This window comes from Phascolarctos cinereus, unplaced genomic scaffold, assembly GCF_003287225.1.
Source record: "Phascolarctos cinereus isolate Bilbo 61053 unplaced genomic scaffold, phaCin_HiC Scaffold_4;HRSCAF=312, whole genome shotgun sequence".
NCBI classification, from domain to species: Eukaryota; Metazoa; Chordata; class Mammalia; order Diprotodontia; family Phascolarctidae; genus Phascolarctos; species Phascolarctos cinereus.
In genome coordinates, this window is record NW_027555847.1 from 321,422,158 (window position 1) to 321,438,326 (window position 16,169).

The following is a 16,169-nucleotide window of genomic DNA, read 5'->3' on the forward strand; positions in this document are numbered from 1 at the left end:
AACAACTCCCGGGGGTGGCCTAGGACCCACCCCTATCCCGATGTGGGCGGGAGAAAGAGGAGGGCCAGGCTCACCCCACGGCTTCCAGCTACTTCTCAGGTGCAAGACAGCCACTTTGCCCTCTCAGTCTCTGGGCCAAGCGTTGTCCCAACAGTGGAGAGATGGCACGGGTCGGGGGGGAAAGGGTAAAGAAGGTGAGGAGCCAATTTAATTGTCCTTTTTGTCTGTCCGTCAGTCCAGCTGTCTGTCTATCTCTGCCTTGTCTTTCTGTTGCCCTGTGCGTCTTGTTGTTGGGGTTTTGCGGGGGGCGGGGAGGGAGAAGAGGGGAGAGGTTTCCTGTCTGTCTCTTTGTCTCTTGTCTTTCTGAATTTCTCTCTCTGTGTGTTTCTCTCCGCCCATCACCACCCATCATCACTGCAGCCACCGTCCTCGCTCAGTCCAGATTTGCAAAGCTGTCTTGATGGGCCCACGCCTGCCTTCTCCCACTTCACATCTCCCCCCCCACCCCTCTCCAGTCTCTCTGGTTTTACCGTCCACAGATTTTCGTATGTCCCCCTAACACACACCTGAGCTCCCTGCCCCATCCCCCCACCCCCCACCGGAACATCCTTTCCAAATGTTTGGAGGGGGCTTCAACTAAGTTGCAAAAACTTGGTTGAAAGTGATACAAAGAGATGCTCGTATCCGTAAAGGTTCAACTCTCTTCTCTCGGTCAGTACAGGAATTTGGGAAGGATGGGGTCGGGAATGGATTTTATGGCAGAGACAAGATGAACTTAGAAAATGAGCTGTCTGGGGCAGCTAGGTGGCGCAATGGAGTCAGGAAGCTCTGAGCTGAAACGCGACTTCAGACACCAGCTGTGTGACCCTGGGCAAGTCACTTAACCCCGATTGCCTTCAAAAGCACAAGCAAAAGAAGGGGGGGGGCTGTCTTTTACAACAGGCTACAGAAGCTGGAGGTAGCCTAATCAGCCCAGGGATTCCTACACCTTCCCTCCTGTCTCAGGGTTTTCAAGGATTTAACAGTTCAGAGAGCTTAATGTGCATTCATTCAAAACTGATCTAGGAACAGTAAATATGGCAGAAGAGGGGAGGGGACGGCCCCCTGAAGTAAAATATTGATTATTTAATTACTGTTGTATGACTGTTATTTAGATATTCAGCCACAAATTTAGCATAGAAAATAAATCCCAAATCTTGACAATATATAATTGTTCATCTACATGTTTAATATCCTAGACGGTAGAGAGCATGTGGTGACTAGAATTCAGGGGTTGAAACAGCACATATTTGATAGAGTATTGGATTTAGAGTCAACAGGAAGCAGGTTCAAGTCCTATCACATAAATGGAAGCTGTGTAACCTTGGGGAAATCTAAACCTTTTGGCTTCAGTTCCTCATCTACAAAATAGGGGAGAAGAAGAGATTGGATTAGATGGCCTCTAAGGGCCCTTTCAGCTCTAAATCTGTGACCTTATGACTAGAATTACAATGATCTGGATCCAGCACCTACTGGCTGTGTGCCTCTGGGCAGATCATTTAACCTCTGTATGCCACAGACAACTCTCTAGGATTTACCTACTAAATCATAAACTGGAAGTTTCCTACGAACCTAATGAAATTGTAGATCTTTCAGATAATTTCATGTTATAGAGACCCAACCAAAGCAGGTGTTTTTATTCTTTGGGGGACTCTAGTTGATTTCATGTTTAAGATCAGAAATAGGCTTTGAAGTGCTTTGAGGGTTTTTTCTTCTCCCCAAGTTGGAATCAACAGTGTGCAAATATAGCGAAAATTTCAGTATGTAATCTTGTTCAGTGTTGACATGAAAGACTTCTTGGTACACTAACTATGAGCTCTAACTTCCTGGGCTATAGTCTTTGGGTGCATGAAGCTAAATTCTGGTTTTATGTTGTTAGAACTGAAGCAGAAAAGAAGGCCAGTCTCTGGAGTTCATTGCACAGGGAGACAGAGCTCAGCTACGCATTCTTCTAAGCACTTAAGAACCTCACTGGAAAACAAAACCAACCCAGCACCTTAACATCAGCACCAAGAGTTATATAGGAAGTCCGAGACTTGTGTGAGCATTACCATCCCACTGGGGCTTGTCAAGGCTACAGAAGTTAGTGCAACCAAAGCTATTAGAACCAGAGAACGAAGTAAAAATGAAAAAGAATCCACTAATTACCAACTGAGAGAAATCCTAAGCTGAAAACACTAAGGAATTTTATAGCCAAACTATAGAGCTAAAAAGAAAAAAAATACTACAAACAGTCATAAAGAAGTAGTTCAGGTACCAAAGCACCATAGTCAAGATAACACAAGAATTAGAAGCATTTACTATAAAGTTGAGAAAATATTGGAATATGATATTCCAAATGGCAATAAATAAAAAGTTACAAGCAAGAATAACCCCCTGCAAAACTGAGTATAATCTTAGAAGGGCTAAATGGATATTTAGTCGAATATAGAGGACTTTTCATCTTTCCTAATGAAAAGACCAGAGTTGAGTAAAAACTTTGAAATGCAAACACAATAATTACGGAAAACTTACAAAGGTGAATATATTTGAGCAATTGAAAGAGGATAAATGATGATGAAGCAGTTTATTCAAATAGATAAGAAGCAGGTATTCCTTTCAAATTTTTATTTATTTTAAGAATGGAAGGGGGCATTAAATAAAGCAAATCCAGGACCTGGATATGAGTTTGTTCTGTTTGTTGGTTGTAAGAAAGTAAAGAAAATGGAGACAAAAGGGAATATACTAGGATACACACGGAGAAGAAAGGGGAGGAACTCACTGTTTTACACAAATGGAGTGTTTGGGAAGATGAATATACACACGGAGGAAAAGGTGAGGGGAGTGAGCATCTCATGACCTAACTCCTATCCTAAAGAGAGAAATGAGGTTAGAAAAGACACACGCCCCTGTACTTTATTAGAGTTTTTGGAGTGGCAAAGTAACATGTGGATAAGAAATCAGTCTTAGAATTAGGAAGACCTAGATTCAAGTCCCATCTCTGAAACAAGTTGGCTGTGTGGACCTGGATAATTCACTTAACCTCTCAGTGGCCCAGGCAATTCTGTGATTCTACACGCAAATGAGGTACCAATTGATCTTTGAGAGTTCCTGAGCCCAGTGAAATCATAGATCCAATCCAAAAAGTTATAGTTATTACATGAACTGGATATATGTCCACTAGCTATTTAAAGCAGGAAGACAAGTAACAGTCTCTGTGATGATATCACGATTATTTCAAGCTAGACATATGCTTAAAAAGCTATTGAACCTGTCAGAAAAAGTGACTTGGCATCAGCTATATCAAAACTCAAGCCATACAGTGGGATAAGTTAGACTTTGCATGAGAAAGCTGAGTCCCAAACTGCCTGACGCTTTCTGTGTGGCCATTGGAAGTTACTCAACTATCCTGAACCCATTTCCTCATCTGTAAAATGGGTATAGCACCTACTCCTTAAGGGTTATTATGAAATTTAACTATAAATCATTTTGCAAACCTTAAAGTGCTATGTAAATGTCAGCTATTAAATTTGGAGAGATTCATTACTGGGTTGGCTGTAAGGTGAAAAAATGTTTCATAGCCTGCCCTGCTGAACAGACATGTTTCTAAATTAAGAGGGGGGCCACATTTACCCAAACCAACTACTGTATCCTTGTTGTGTGCTCTCTAAGTAAACCTCCTTTTGTTTCAGAATTTCCTACAAATATTTTATTTCACTCAATATGGAACCTAAATTACCAGGGACTAGTCTGAGCCAGACCTGGCCTATTACACCTTGCAGTCTAATTTCTAACCTCCACCCTCACTTGAAACCGCGCTCCCCAAGTTTACCAATCATCTTGTAATTGCTAATCCAATGTTTCATTCTCAGTCCTCAATCTTCTTCATTCTCTGCAGTATTTGCCACTGCTGGTCTCCAGTTTGCCCTAAATCTTCATTCTTCCTTGAAGCTTTGTGACAGTATTTTCTCCTAGTTCTCCCTCTATCTATCTGGCTACTCTCCTCAGTCTGTGTCATAAAACCATTATCCATGTCCTGTTCCCTAAAAAGAAGGGTTCCTCAGGTCTTTAAAAAAAAAAACAGAACCTTTCTTTCTAGGGCATTCTAGAACGTCTGAATAGTGGAGAGGTTGTGATTGGTGATGGAAGTTTCGTCTTTACCTTGAGAAAAGGGGGTATGTGAAAGCTGGACTCTGGACCCAGAAGCAGCTGTAGAGTACCCAGAAGCAGGTAAAGTAAAGCACCGTCACATTTTTAAAATGTTCTCTTCTTCGTGACACTTTGTTCGGCCCTGCTCTAAACAATGAAGATGGTTCATGTTTAATAATTAATTCCATGGAACCTGTCATGGTATAGAAATACATGTTATATAAATATAATAATTGTTATGTTATAATTATGTTTATATATTATAAGCATCTGGTATATAAATAGATAAAATATATTGATATATAAAACATAAAATAAAAATATAAAAATGAAGATGATGTGTATTAATCCCATTCACTTTTTTTTTTCAAGGCAATGGGGTGAAGTAACTTGCCAGGGTCACACAGCTAGTAAGTGTCAAGTGTCTGAGGCCAGAATTGAACTCAAGTCATCTTCCTGAATCCAGGGCCAGTGTTCTATACACTGCATCATCTAGCTGCCCCAATCCATTCACTTCTAATCAAGAAACATTTATGAAATGCCTATATGAAGGATACTGAGAATACAAAGAAGAGATCAGAAGGGAGCAACATGGGGAAAACTAGAAAGAGAGCTGAAATTGGAGCCCTGAACTTCAAGTCAGAGGACCAGAGTTCAATGCCCAGATCAGCCACTGACCATCTATGTGACCTTTCAAAAGCCATTTAATGGCTCTAGAGCTCGGTTTCCTCATCTGTAAAATTAGAGGATTGGACTAAATGACTCTATGATTCTTTCTAGTCTAAGTCTAACATGATTCTCCCTGATCCCAGAGAGCTAACAGTCTAATGGGGCATAAGACAACAATTATGTTAACCAAAGAAGTCCATAGAAGAGCTCTGTACAAAATGCTATGAGAAATCCAAAGAAGGCTTCATAGAAAATATGGGTATTTGGGGGAATTTTTTGAGGGGGCAAAAATATCCAAAGTAATCTGATATCCAGGTAATTAAGTACCTTATCCCTCAGTGTGCTTTAGGGAGGTCATACAAGTCTGATGGTAACTGAATTTGCCCCATTCTTCACCTCACTGGCCTAGCAGTTAATATTCTCTAGAAGTTAAGGACTAAATGGTCAACCAGTGAGTGGTCAGTGGCACTCATGAATAGCATAGGGTAGGCCATCCAAATTATGCCTCCCTACCCCTTCCTATTGGGGCTGCCTACTCTTATAACTAACCTTCATCTGAAACCTCTCGTAAATAAGCTAGGTGTGACTAAGTGAAATATCAGTAAATGGCTAATTAAAATGGATTAAGGACACCCATGGTGGTTTTCTATTTGTTGTTATTTTAAACCCCCTTACTCTTTCAGTTCGTCAACTTCATATGGAGTATCTGAGAGCCGGATCCAATGTCATGCAGACCTTTACCTTTTTTGCTGGCAAGGACAATTTGGAAAGCAAGGTAAACTGGGAAGCAGGAAACTGGTTCAACTTGAAATCAAAATACCTTCTCAATGGAAGCCTGTGCAAGAGCTCCTCTGTATCTATATTTTCCTTTTTGTACTTTATATACTCCTTTATATACATCCCCTTCCCCTCCTTTTTCCTCTTTAATAAATGAAATTCTATAGGTTGGAGATCAGGAAAAAGGATTAAAAGTTATTTAGTGTTATGCAATTCTTTTTTGGGTTTATAGTAAAGCAGGGAAACTTATTCTTTTCTTTGATTGGAGTTGCCTTGTTCATCTCAGTTGTCTCCATTCATTGAAGTAGTGTCGTGCAGTGGAAAAAACCCAGTTTCTACCCCTTCCTGAGGACCAGGAATAAAGCATGGTATCTACTTCCTGTCAGGGAGGTGATGGATTCACAATGCCAAATAAGACATAGATGTGGCCAGTGTAAGAATTTGTTGACCATGCATGTTTGTTACAAGGGTTCTTTTGTTTCTTGGGGTGGGTGGGAAGAAAAAGAGGGATAGGTATAGGTTAACTTAAAAAAAAAAAAAAGGAAAAGAAAGAAGAGAAGCTCATTGAAGAATTTTTTGAATGCAAAGAAGAGAACAGAAAAAAGGCCAAAAAAAATCACAGACGAAGTTTGGCATCCTTGAAAGTTACGTGTTGAATAAGTTTTATTATGAAAGAAAAATGAGCTGTACATAATAGAGATTTTCATTTTCATGTACAATTGTCTTTCTGTTCTACTATGTTTATGGAAATGCTCACTTTATTTGGTGTCTGCAAAATTCAAAATAATAAAAATAATAAAATAAGATAAAATACTGGCTCTCAAGTCAGAGGACCTGATTTCAAAACCCCTTTTGTCGTGAGTATGGCCTTGTACAAGTCACTTAACCTCTGTGGACCTCAGTTCACTATCTGTAAAGTGAAGGAGTTGCCTTAGTTGGCCTTCAAGGTCCATCCCTGCTCTGAACCTGTGATCACTCCTACAAACTTTATTTTGTTCCTTCACCTAATTTTTTTCGACTGATTTTGATAAGATTTTAATTCTTCCATACTTTGAACAAATTTCTTGTACACCTCTAACTTTGTCTCTTTTCCCATCCTCTTCTCTATCTGATTTTGACTTTACAGAAAACATTAGTTCTACTATATAAATCCATGTTCTTTAATTTCAGTGGAAAGATGTAAATGAAGCTGCCTGTGACCTTGCCAGGGAAGTGGCTGAAAAGGGAGATGCTTTGGTAGCAGGAGGAATCAGTCAACATCATTGTACCAAAGCCAGAAGAATAAACTTGAAATTAAAGAAATTTTTCAACAACAACTAGAGGTTTTTACCAGAAAGAATGTAGACTTCCTGATTGCAGAGGTAACTCCCTAATAGTAACAGAAAGAGGCTAGTTAGAATGCTGGACTTGGAATCAGGGAGAACTGAATCCAAATCTTTCCTTAGTTACTTACTAGTCGTGTGACCTTAAGAAAGTCATTTAACCTCTATTTGCCTCAGTTCCCTCATCTGTTAAATGGGGATAATAATAGCACTTCCTTCACAGGGTTGTTGTAAGGCTCAAGTGAGATAGTATCTGTAATAACTTTCATAAACCTTAAAGTGCCTTATAAATATTAGCTATGGTTATATTATTAGTAGGAGCTAGAGATAAGAAGATAAGACAAAGGGTTCTTGCCTTCACAGAGCTTGGGTAATTCCTACTTCTGAACTTTTGCTCATGCTGTTCATAGTATCTGGCAGCTAGCCTCTGGAAGCCGAAGACCTAAACACAGAAAGCAAGGTGCTCATAAGGAGATGATAAACTACAATTATCCCTTCCGCATCATGACTTTCCTCAGCATGGAGTCAAAGGTCAGCCTCATGGCCATCACTGTATCCAGGGTTGCCACGAGAAATTAAATGGGAATTTTTTGGGAGTTTTGAAGAAGCTAGAGATGACATAGAAAATATTTAGAAACTCAGAAATGCATAAAACATATGTATAGTACTGTATAATATCAACATACCTTATCTTTTAATACCATACTAATTCAGCCTTCTTCTCCGGGATGAAAGGAGAGCCCAAAAAATTTTACACGGATTTTACAGATTGTGTAACCCCTCAATGTGGAAGGGATAATTGTAAATTCATTTGTAAGGGTCAATATTCCCTTTGTGAACCAATGCCTTAAAAGAATTAGAGCAAGAGTTTCAGAGGCCATCTAGTACAACCATTCATTTTATAGATTAGGACAATTAGGGTTAAGCATTTAGTAAGTCCATGGAATTTGGTTCCAGTCTCCCTGACTCTAGAGTAAGGGTGGTTTCCATTTTGCTGTGATCATTTTTAGCTATGATGCTCTCCTCTCTTCACCTATCAGCCAATCCAAATCTTACACACCCCATACCTCTTCTTAATTCCTATAACAGAGGGTTGGGGTTATCCTGCCACACAATCTAGCATTGTTCTCTAGCTTTTGTTTCTTTAGATAAACTGCAAATTTTTCAAGACTAAGATCCCCTCCACAGTATTGGAGACATCATAGGAAGTTTGTTGTTTCTGCTTTTATTTATTGCCTGTGGTCTTACTAAGGAGATTTTCTGAGTGTAAATTTCAACACACTATTCTAACAGCTATTAAATTGCTCAGAGAAACTGACCTCTAGATAAATGCTCTTGAGTACAGGTGGCTTCCTAAGATAATTTCATTGTTGTACCACATTTGATTGCCATGTAAATGAGAGTACCATCTACTTTTTATTTGATATATTCAGTAACTGCTTTCTATTGGGGCCAGTAGAATAAGTGAAACTTCTTTCAGTATTTTGAGTATTGCGAAGAAGCTGTGTGGGCTGTTGAAGTCTTAAAAGAGTCTGGAAAGCCAGTGGCAGCTACCATGTGTATTGGTCCAGAGGGAGACATGCATAATCTAACACCTGGAGAATGTGCAGTTCGACTGGTCAAAGCAGGTAAGGTTCTCATATGGGTCCTTAGCATGATGAATAGACAAGCCATTTGGTTTTCAAGTTAGTAAAGCTACTTTACTCTTTGCCTTGAAATTGGAAAAGGGAGTGAGAGAAAGAATTTTTATCCCTTCAAATGCCAGCAGAGGTCCAAATATGGTAGACCCTTAAGAAGATTGTCTTTACTACCTCCCACACCTTATTTTTAGCATTCTTTTCTCTCTTGGGTAGTACAGTTCCCCCTCAAGCCCTCATGAGATCTCTACTTTTCTCTAAACTCATGTTGACCCATGACTCAGGATCTTAGCTCTGAGATCATAAGAGATTTGATCTGGTCTTCATGGCCTCTAAATGATAAGACAATAATGGTTCATTCATCTCCCAGCTAGGGTTTTAGTCTTAGGAAACATCTGAACATAACTTTATTCTCGTTCCAGCTTCTGTTGCCACCATGCTAATTACTCCCTAGCTCTAGAATCACAGGAAGACTGAACACATTTCTAGGACATCTGTCTTCAGTCCCTATTTGCATGAAGAAACCTTGGCTCTGTCACTACAAATATGGAGTCTGATGGAGTTCTTCCTATGCAGGGGGAGGAACAAAAGGGAGACAATCTCAGTGTTTCTTTGTGTGTGGAAATGCACAGACATTAAGAAGATATGTAGCAGTTCATTTCCTGAGCGTGGCTCTAATCTTGAAGCCTCCATAGGAAATAAGGCTAAAAACTAAGAGTGAACTCATTCAGCAATTACAGAGCACACTCTCTAATCTCCTTCACTCATATATTTAGCAGCTCTTATAAAAGCATGAAGTGTTTTAAACTACCCATTTTCCTGGCTTCCACTTAAAACCACAGTACTATTTCGGATTGCCCCAGACTGATTCCTGGGATATAAATGGAGACCTAGGATCATAGCTCTACAGCATCAAGGTTCTTTACAAGCCATTAGTCTTACATAGGTTCCTGAAGTGGACAATACTGTCCCCTGGGGGGGCGCTGAAATGATGGAGGGGGTACTAGCCTTGGGTGCAATTGGGGAGCATTGGATAAAAATAAGAAGGTGGTGGAAGCATGAGGAAAGAAGAAAATTTTGAAAAAACGTTGGTACACATTTCATCTTTTGTGTAACAGAGTTAAAGTCACAGTGATTATATTATTTTCCAAATAAACACACAAAATGTAAGTTATAACCATTCAGTGGTCAAGTCCACCTACAGGTATTAACAAATAAGTGTTGGCAGTGTCATAAGTGTCACACATTGTCAGGAAGTCCAGCATGCATCAGCAGGAATATGTGGATGTGATGACTTGTTTACAACAAGATACTATATGGTTACATGATGCAATATTGTGTCATTAAAATTTCAATGCAGGAAAAAACCACACAATTTGCAATAAAATATTAAATTCAAGATGTGTCATTTTTTGGATTACATTTGATTACATTTTTTTTGAAATGATGTAAAATTCAAGAAAACCGTTAAAGGGCTAAAAAAAGTAGATTTCCAGGGGGGGCGTTGAGTAATTATTTTTGAAAAGGGGGCAGTAAGCCCTAACTCTAGATTCTAACCCCTTCTTTTCACAAAAGTGGAAACTGAGGCCCTTGGGATTTCTTATCATCTCACATCTGACCTTGAGCAAGTGATTTGTCTTATGGTGAGATAGACAGTAGAAGATTCTCCACTTCCTGAGTCTTTAAGAATTGCAAAAGGGAAAGCTAATGTTCTTTCCTTAATCTCTTAGGAGCTTCCATTGTTGGTGTGAATTGCCGATTTGGACCAGAGATCAGCTTGGCCACTGTGAAGCTAATGAAAGAGGGCCTAGAGGCCTCTGGCCTGAAAGCTTACTTGATGGTACAGACCCTAGGATTCCATACACCTGACTGTGGTAAGGGAGGCTTTGTGGACCTCCCGCAGTACCCTTTTGGTAAGTGAAGACACTTGACTGAACATATCCTGTGAAATAAAAACTGTAAGGAAGAAGCAGCTACATTCTGTCCTGTTGACCTTGTGAGGTCCAGGAGAGTTAAAAAGCTTAACAAAAACTACAGTGAGACCCAAGGAAAGACTGTTTAGTCTTGAACTTGGGTAGGAAATTGGCTCTAGGAGAGCAACCTCTGTCTGCCAAGTGGAAGATGATGAGCCTGGAGCAGTTTACTGGCACAAAGCCTCATCCTATCTGTTGTACATCTGTAAATATCTGACTTTGAAATATGGCTTGTGTCTCACCCTTTCTTTCCACTTCCACAACCACCATGCTAGTTTGGATGCTGAAAACCTCTGCTCTGGACAGGCTTCTGACAAATACCTCAGTCTCCAGCGAGGAGAACCTGTGGCCTCAAGGCCACGTACAGCCTCTAGGTCCTCAAGTGCAGCCCTGAATTCAAACAAACAAAAAAATCCCAAAAAATAAATAATAATAAGGGATTTGTTTTGTAAAACTTGAACTCAATGAAAAGGCTGCACCCAAGGACCCAGAAAGCTACATGTGGCCTCAAGGCTGCAGGTTCCCCACTCCTGTGCCAGCCCCTCTGCACAAAGAAAGGCAAACAGATAATGTCCTTGTTTTTGTTTTTCTGTGATGTCCAACTTTTCGTGACCCTATTTGGGGTTTTCTTTGCAAAGATACTGGAGTGGTTTGACATTTCCTTCTCCGGGTCATTTGACAGATGAGGAAACTGAGGCAAACAGGGTTAAGTGACTTGCCCAGGGTCACACAGCTAGTAAGTGTCTGAGGCCAGATCTGAACTCATTCCAAGCCTAGTGTTCTATCCACAGTGCCACCTAGCTGTCTCACAACTAGTGCAAAAACACTAGAGAGCTCTTGAAAGTGAAAAGGGACAGCTGTGTAAGCACAAGTACATCCAGACTGAAACCTAAGACTTTATTTTTAGTAAATATCCGATAAAACTGTGTTATTACTGAAGCAAAAGAATTCTTTCCATTACAGGTCTGGAACCCAGACTTGCTACCAGATGGGATATTCAAAAATATGCCAGGGAAGCCTACAACTTGGGTGTCAGGTACATTGGGGGCTGCTGTGGATTTGAGCCTTATCACATCAGAGCAATTGCTGAGGAGCTGGCTCCCGAAAGGGGCTTCCTGCCTGATGCTTCTGAGAAACATGGCAGCTGGGGGAGTGGTTTGAGCATGCACACCAAGCCCTGGATTAGAGCAAGGTAGGCATGATTTCCTTTGTTGTTGTTCAGTCATTCAGTTGTGTCTGCTTCTTCGTAACTCCGTTTGGGGTTTTCTTGGCCAAGATACTGGAGTGGTTTGCCATTTCCTTCTCCAGCTCATTTTACAGATAAGGAAACTGAGGCAAACAGGGTTAAGTGACATGCCCAGGCTCACCCAGCTAATAAGGATCTTAGGCTAGGTTTAAATTCAGGACTTCCTGACTCCAGTACTGGCACTGTATCCACTGCGCCACTAGATGCACAAACCCACACTTTCCTTACATTTCTTAATCTTAATCACATTTCTAATCAACAGTTGGAAAAAGAAAAAAAAGAACAGCAGAAAGAGAAGGAGGGAGGACAGGGAGAAAAAGGAGATGAAGAAGAGGAGAGAAGGAAGGAAGAAGGAAGATAGGAAAGAAGAAAGAAAGAAAGGAAGAAAGAAAGAAAGGAAGGAAGGAAGGAAGGAAGGAAGGAGGGAGGGAGGGAGGGAGGGAGGGAGGGAGGGAGGGAGGGAAGGAAGGAAGGAAGGAAGGAAGGAAGGAAGGAAGGAAGGAAGGAAGGAAGGAAGGAAGGAAGGAAGGAAGGAAAAGGAAGGAAGGAAGGAAGGAAGGAAGAAAGAAGAAAGAAAGAAAGAAAGAAGAAAGAAAGAAGAAAGAAAGAAAGAAAGAAAGAAAGAGCAAGCAATATTCTCCAACTTGAATTGGCAGTTTGGATCCCTAGAGGGCAGCTTACTACTCTGTATAGTCAGTACCTATTACAGAGAATATTCTCAGATCTTCTTGATTCCAAGGCCAGTCTTATATCTACTACCTACTCTGCCCTTCACAATGGATATGCCATACCTAAATGGAATTAAATGGTAGAGCCAACAAACTTTGGTACTAATCATAAAACTTATTGAACATGCATAATTCAATCAATATCCTTTGCGGGTTTTTAAAATACAAATTTTCAAAGACATTAAACTTCATTTATTGAAGTTGCAACATAATACTGTGCACTGTTGGCCAAACAGAGATTTTTCTGCCCCCTGAACTCTCCTGCTTGCTGACAATTCCCAGATTTTTATGATTACACTGATACTTGTGTAAACCAGGTATCTCTGCTTTTGATCAACAAATATTTATTGCTTATCTGTTATTGTAGATAAAAGAAAAACATAAAACATATTTTTAACACAAAGGTCTCTGACTATAAACTTTCATACCAGGGATTCTTAACCTTTCTTGAGTCATGGACCGCCCCCCCACCTTGACAGTCTGATGAGGCCTATAGATTCCTTCTCAGAATAGTATTTTTAAGTGTGTAAAATAAAATACATGGAGTTACAAAGGAAACCAAGAATAATGAAGTTGAATTATCAGAAATAATTTTTTAAAAAGTTCACAGACCCCAGGTTAAGAATCCCTACTCTGTGTTCTTTCTCTGTGAACAGAATATTAGTGAAATGGTCTTCTATTGGCAAGAAAATTGTGAATGATAATGTTTTGTTGCATCAAATAAGGTCTATGTCCTGATGAGTACTATCATGCTGTTAAGATCTATAGTGTGTGTAATCCACCAAATTTCGTAAAATTCAAGTAAATTCTCTCTTGCTGATAGTCAATAATAAAGCAACAAACTATGGAAATCTTAACAGAAAACAAACAAAAACACAATTGGTATGACCTTGGGAAAGTCACTTCACTTTCCCGAGACTCAGTTTCCTTATCTTTAAAATGAGGAAAATGAAGGTTAGACTTATCACTCTCTAGGGAACTTTCAAAACTCTCTCTGAAGGATAACCTCTACCCCTTCCATTAATTTGTGTGTTAATAGATATTCTATATTAACAGAAATTCATTAGCTTCAGTTGCCCTTTAGGACAAAAGTTAGTGTATAAAATTATTAAATATACAGAGCAAATTTGCTTAGGTGACAGTTTGTTTAATTGAGCTTTTCTTCTTCAGTTCAAAATTCTAAGTGAGACTTTTCCTTTCCACAGAGCGCAGAAGGAGTACTGGAAGAATCTGTTGCCAGCTTCAGGAAGGCCATACTTTCCTTCTTTGTCAAAGCCAGATGCCTGAGGAAGCCGAAGGAATAGCTGAGTTGAAATAGCAAAAAGAGGTCATAAGTGCCCTCTCCTCCGTGAAGCTTTCCCTGTCTAATCCAGTCCACATGAATTGCAATTAGCCTTTGTGGTCAAGACCACAAAGTTTAGGGTCCCTTATCTCTAATTGTTCAAAAAGCCTGACAAATTTGTCCTGAGCCAAGGATCCAGAAAATTTTGCTTAAAAACCTGCATTAAAAAGTACTTAGCAATGGTGAAACATGTTTTCATTCCCTTTTAAAATTTTCTTTATGCCAAGGAGGTAGGCAGAGGTGTAAAAAGCCTCAGAGGTACCCCTGAAGCCCGGCCAGAAACCATTTTCATGAAAGATTAAGGTTTCCTCTTCAAAAAGGAAGGTTCTCTCCTTTCCCCAGAACAGGCTTGGGATTATGTAAGTATTTGCATAATTATAAAATTGGGAATTGTCAGAAAGTAATAGAGCTCAAATAGAAGAAATCTCTGTTTAGGCGTTAGTTTGCAGTTGTTGTTAGCCTTTCATTTTCCAAGAGGACCAATGATATAATGAGGGTGATGTCTTGACTTTCTTGTGAATCAGATTTAAGTGAGGCAGAGCTGTGCAAAATCAGCAGCCTCCCTCTCTCCTCCAGAGTTGTCAGAGTCCAGTGGCAGGACAAAAGTCAAGTCCATTGGAGATGGCCCAGTCAAGGATGATTCCAGGGTTGTGAAATATTATGAAGGAGATTAGGAGGGCTTAGGTTTGGAGGGAAGGTGTGGGGCTGGTTCTAAGATTTCCACATATACTCCACCTTTCCTAAGGGGAGGAGGTGTTAGGTAGGTAGGAATGGTGTCCCTTTCTCCAATGCCACAACTGGTTCTGGGAGATCAATACAACTGGGGACTTTGGAAAGTGGCATTGTTGAGTGAAATAGAGAAACTTAGCTTCTGCTGTGGGTATTTTTGAGGGAAGGAAAACAAAAAGATTTAAAGGAGAAACTAAAAGGACCATTTGTGTTGGGTGGTTTTTAATGGATGCCCTTGCAGTGGTGACATGATGGGAAGCACTATTTTATCCCACTCTTGCCTTTCTTCTTATCTAGATTTCCCCATGTCTTAACCAGCCTCTCACCCACCCCATCCCCTAGCACTCAACAGCTGATACAGTCAGAAGAAAGAGTATAACTACATGAGTTACTCTTCCTCCCACCCCAAACCCTTCCAGTCAGTGGCATGAGGAGGAAGCAAGAAAAGGCCCAAATAACCCTTAGGCAGGTAAGGGAAATTAAAGCAACTTTTAGGAATGGCTTGCCCTCTTGTATTCTGGAAATCACACTGGAAAAGGAAATTGAGACAAAACTGGAATGTTCCTGCTTTACAGGAAAGGAGGCGGGAAGTGAAGAGAGAGGAGTCTGTCTTTCCTTTTCTGGGCCTCTTAACTTGTGCTCTCCCCCACAGTGAGAGGAAAGAGGTGGAGAAGACCAGCTTGCTTTATGATTTGTTTAGGGTTAAACTTTATCCAGTTGGCAAAAGAAAAAGAGACAGAACCATCGGTCTTCTCTCCTGGATAATTAACAAATTTGTTATTTGTTGGCTTGGTTTTTGTACAAAGGTTAACCAGTTTACATTGCCCTCAGAAGAAGACCTTTCTGCATTAGTCACTCATTTTAATGCAGAACATTTTCTATGATAAAATCTTTAACAGTGGTACTATCAGTCACTTGAAATGGTAGGGGGTTCCACCCCTAACCATCCCAATTAAGATAATGGAAGGACTGAATCAATCAATCATGTGTATAAACTAGGTGTCAAAAGTCTGTATGTCTATAAACCAGGTATCACAAGTATTTATGTGTATAAACCAGATATCATAAGTAAGTCTTTAATCAGTTTTACAGGAATAAAGTACCCTGGTCATTGGATAAAGATAGGTGGCCCCTGGAAATTACTTGTGATTGGCTGAAAGAATAATATACACAAAAGAGTGCTCCAGCCAAGTCCTTGAGAAGGACCCACTCAGGGGAAGGAGAAATAGAGAGTTTCTGCCTTATAATCATGGGAATCTAAGAGATCTGAGAAACTGTCTGAGGTCCCACCATCGGTGAGAGTCAGTAGCATAGTCCCACCAGACCTGAGAGCAGCAGCCATAAAAAGGCAGGATGGGCCAAGGCACCAGCTGTGTTGGCTAAACAGAGAGCCACACCTCTGACACTCTTTGTGAGGGTTCCAAAAAAGGGAGGAAAGGACTCCCAGTAAAATAAAAGCTGTGAATTTATCCTTTAGGAGTGATAACAGGGGGAGTAGAGAGGAGGTTCAGAGTGTCTGGCCAAGTTGGCAGCCTGAACTAAGCAGAAAACTTCTTTCCCACACAAACTGACTGCAGCA

The 16,169-nt window shown here is 40.3% G+C and overlaps 1 protein-coding gene across 1 annotated transcript; it reads left to right on the plus strand.

Annotated features, from left to right (window-relative positions):
* The first annotated feature begins 82 nt into the window (after positions 1 to 82).
* Positions 83 to 14,049, plus strand: BHMT2 (betaine--homocysteine S-methyltransferase 2). Its single transcript, XM_020998453.2, is given in 11 exon segments — positions 83 to 194; positions 4,118 to 4,178; positions 4,181 to 4,213; positions 4,216 to 4,248; positions 5,520 to 5,611; positions 6,784 to 6,862; positions 6,865 to 6,974; positions 8,416 to 8,563; positions 10,303 to 10,485; positions 11,509 to 11,737; positions 13,725 to 14,049. Coding segments are annotated over 11 exon segments (1,083 nt in total). The 5' UTR covers positions 83 to 161; the 3' UTR covers positions 13,807 to 14,049.
* The last annotated feature ends 2,120 nt before the right edge of the window (positions 14,050 to 16,169 follow it).